This window comes from Cucurbita pepo, chromosome LG11 (assembly GCF_002806865.2).
Source record: "Cucurbita pepo subsp. pepo cultivar mu-cu-16 chromosome LG11, ASM280686v2, whole genome shotgun sequence".
Classification (NCBI taxonomy): Eukaryota; Viridiplantae; Streptophyta; class Magnoliopsida; order Cucurbitales; family Cucurbitaceae; genus Cucurbita; species Cucurbita pepo.
The window spans coordinates 755,477-758,205 of NC_036648.1; the positions used below are offsets into that span (position 1 = coordinate 755,477).

Consider the following 2,729-nt stretch of genomic DNA (forward strand, 5'->3'; position numbering starts at 1 on the left):
CCCCCCCCCTTAAATGTTTGATTTATCATATATTAAGATCTGCTTGCACAAACTTTCTGATATTTTACTTATAATTTTGTAGAATTCTGGTCAAATTGCACCTTTGGACGAAATCATCAAATTGAAGGAGCAGTATCGATTTCGTGTTTTATTGGATGAAAGCAACTCCTTTGGTGTACTTGGCTGTACCGGAAGAGGTCTCACAGAACACTGTGGGGTTTCTGTATGTTTTAAACAAAAAAAAATTTAGGTTTGCCTGCCATTAGATTTAGATTCTTGATGATGATTTCATATTGCAGGTGGATAAGATAGATATAGTAACTGCTGCCATGGGGCATGCATTGGCTACAGAAGGAGGTTTCTGCACAGGAAGTGCTAGAGTCATTGACCACCAGGTACGATCAATTTATTGTATAAGAAATAAATTCATTTGCCTCCCGTCCTGTTTCCTTTTGTTTATCTTATTATGTAAATGGATCAATAATGTTTAATGCTTGCTCAAAATCTTTGAACTAGTTTAGTTTGTTGTAGCTATCATTCTTACAAAGTGCTAAGTTTTTTTTATTTAATTTTTCAGCGTCTGAGCAGTTCGGGCTATGTTTTTTCTGCTTCATTGCCCCCATATCTAGCAAGTGCTGCCATTACTGCCATAGATCTTATAGAGGAAAATCCCATTCTGTTAACAAAGCTGAAAAAGAACATAGCTATTTTATGGCAAGGTTTGTTCTGATTTCATTTCTAATCGTGTGTTTGAGCTTACTTTAACGATATTGAATATGGGATTTCTAAGGTATTATTATAGGCATTCCTTTGACGTTTAAGATAGAACTATTGATTCAAAAGTATCAAATGTTAAGATGTTATGTTCTCACTTTGCTATTCTGAATATTTTAATTGCTTAGTATTGAATATTGGTCTAGCTGCTACTGTGATAAGAATAAGCTATGCCTATGCGCAGAATGCTTACCTAAATTGCAGCCTTTCCTTATTTTTCAAAATTTGGATGGCATTACGCCTATTAATTTCAAAATTCATGGGAGAATGCAGGATTGTCAGATATACCGGGACTTAAACTAGGAAGTGATCAAGAATCACCGATTGTCTTTCTCACATTAGAGAAATCTACGGGTTCAATACAAAATGATCTACAACTCCTTGAAAGCATTGCTGAACGCGTAAGTAACTTTCTCTCTAATGCAACCGAACATATTTTTCACCACATATTCTGAACATACGTGTGTTTCCAGGCCCTCGAGGAATACTCTGTATTAGTTGTGACTTCTAAAAGATCGACAGTCGACAAATGCAGATTGCCAGTAGGAATCAGGTTGATGGTGTCTGCTGGCCATTCTGAATCTGATTTACTGAAGGCTACAGAATCATTGAAAAGCGTTGCAGCTGTGGTGCTCAAGGATAACAAATAGGTGTGCATGTTCACAATGGCTAGCGACGTTGAATAGTTTGACACAGGGCTGACAAAGATATTGCTGTTGTTATTTAATAGTCGTTTCAAGGTTAGAATTGTGATTTCCTTGTACCCTTCTATTTTATTCTGCCATTTACGGGTTTAGCAGGATCAATAATCTTCTTGTTGCATCCAGTTTTAACTGTTTTTGTTGTTTGGGGAGGAGGGAGAATAATTTATCATCTACACTCGAGAATGTTTGCTTGTTAGGATTTTTGCTATAGGCTGATATTTGCTTCAATTTTTTTGGTAGTTTTACGGAACCTTGTAGATTTTCTGACTGTTTCATAATTCATTTGGAAGTCTAAATATTCTAGTTTCTGTGTAGCTGGTTGGCTCATGCTGATATTGTAATTGCAAGTTTCTGGCAAAAGAGGGAAAATGAAAGGTGAATATACATACATATGTATGTATGGGTGTGTGTATGTATGTATGTTTGTGTGCATATGTTCTTCCAATAATGAAACTGGAAACAGCAAATATTGTCTTGTTCGGTGAGAGGGTGCTTTATTGAAGCAAGCGTGGGGAATGATTGTTGGAAATGGTTCCTGCTGAGCTGCCTTGTTTGCATTTGCAGCTCATACAACACTGTGCAATGCCAATTTCCAATTCCACCTTTTCTCCCATGACTCAATCACTTACTCCCCAACCAATCCTCCTCCAATCTTATCCCTTTCATCACTCCCATCAACTTGCTTTCTTCCATCTTTATTATTATATGCACTTCTTACGCAATTTTTAAATTTCTTCTATAAAATAATACAACACTGAAATATTTCAACTCATTTATACCCACTTTTATTTTGTTCAAATTTATTGTTCTTGTTTCCCCCTCATTTTTATTTCTCAACTTTTAATTCTTATTATATATATATATACAACCCTTTGAAGAGTTTTTCTCATGGTTGGATGTGACAACCGATGTGTATACATCTGTAAGTATCCATCACATCATTTACAACTCAGCCACACGTACGTACTAGTACCAGAAGAAAATGTAAAACTAAGAATGAATAATATTGATATATGTATTTTACAATCTTCTAATCTTGTTTAAAAGGGTATTAATTTCGAATTTATTTTAATTTAAAATTCAATCCTAATAAAAAATAAAAAATGATTATTAAACAAAGTACAGCTATAAAAGACAAAATTTAATAAGGAATGAAGGCCTTGACAATTCTCACCTGGTAGGTTTGCACAGCTAACTAAGATTTAGAAAAATAAATATAAAAATGATATTGGGAATATTATAATCATTTGT

At 34.5% G+C, this 2,729-nt stretch overlaps 1 protein-coding gene across 2 annotated transcripts in view; it reads left to right on the plus strand.

The window, feature by feature from the left end:
* The window catches only part of LOC111804798 (long chain base biosynthesis protein 1-like), a 5,911-nt gene extending 4,119 nt beyond the window's left edge, over window positions 1-1,792 (plus strand). For both annotated transcript variants that reach the window (XM_023689588.1, XM_023689589.1), the window contains exons 9-13: window positions 83-223; window positions 300-395; window positions 578-719; window positions 1,048-1,175; window positions 1,248-1,792. In XM_023689588.1, coding sequence (XP_023545356.1) covers window positions 83-223; window positions 300-395; window positions 578-719; window positions 1,048-1,175; window positions 1,248-1,424 — 684 coding nt within the window. In that variant the 3' untranslated portion in view covers window positions 1,425-1,792. The remainder of the gene's footprint in view (window positions 1-82; window positions 224-299; window positions 396-577; window positions 720-1,047; window positions 1,176-1,247) is intronic.
* The last annotated feature ends 937 nt before the right edge of the window (window positions 1,793-2,729 follow it).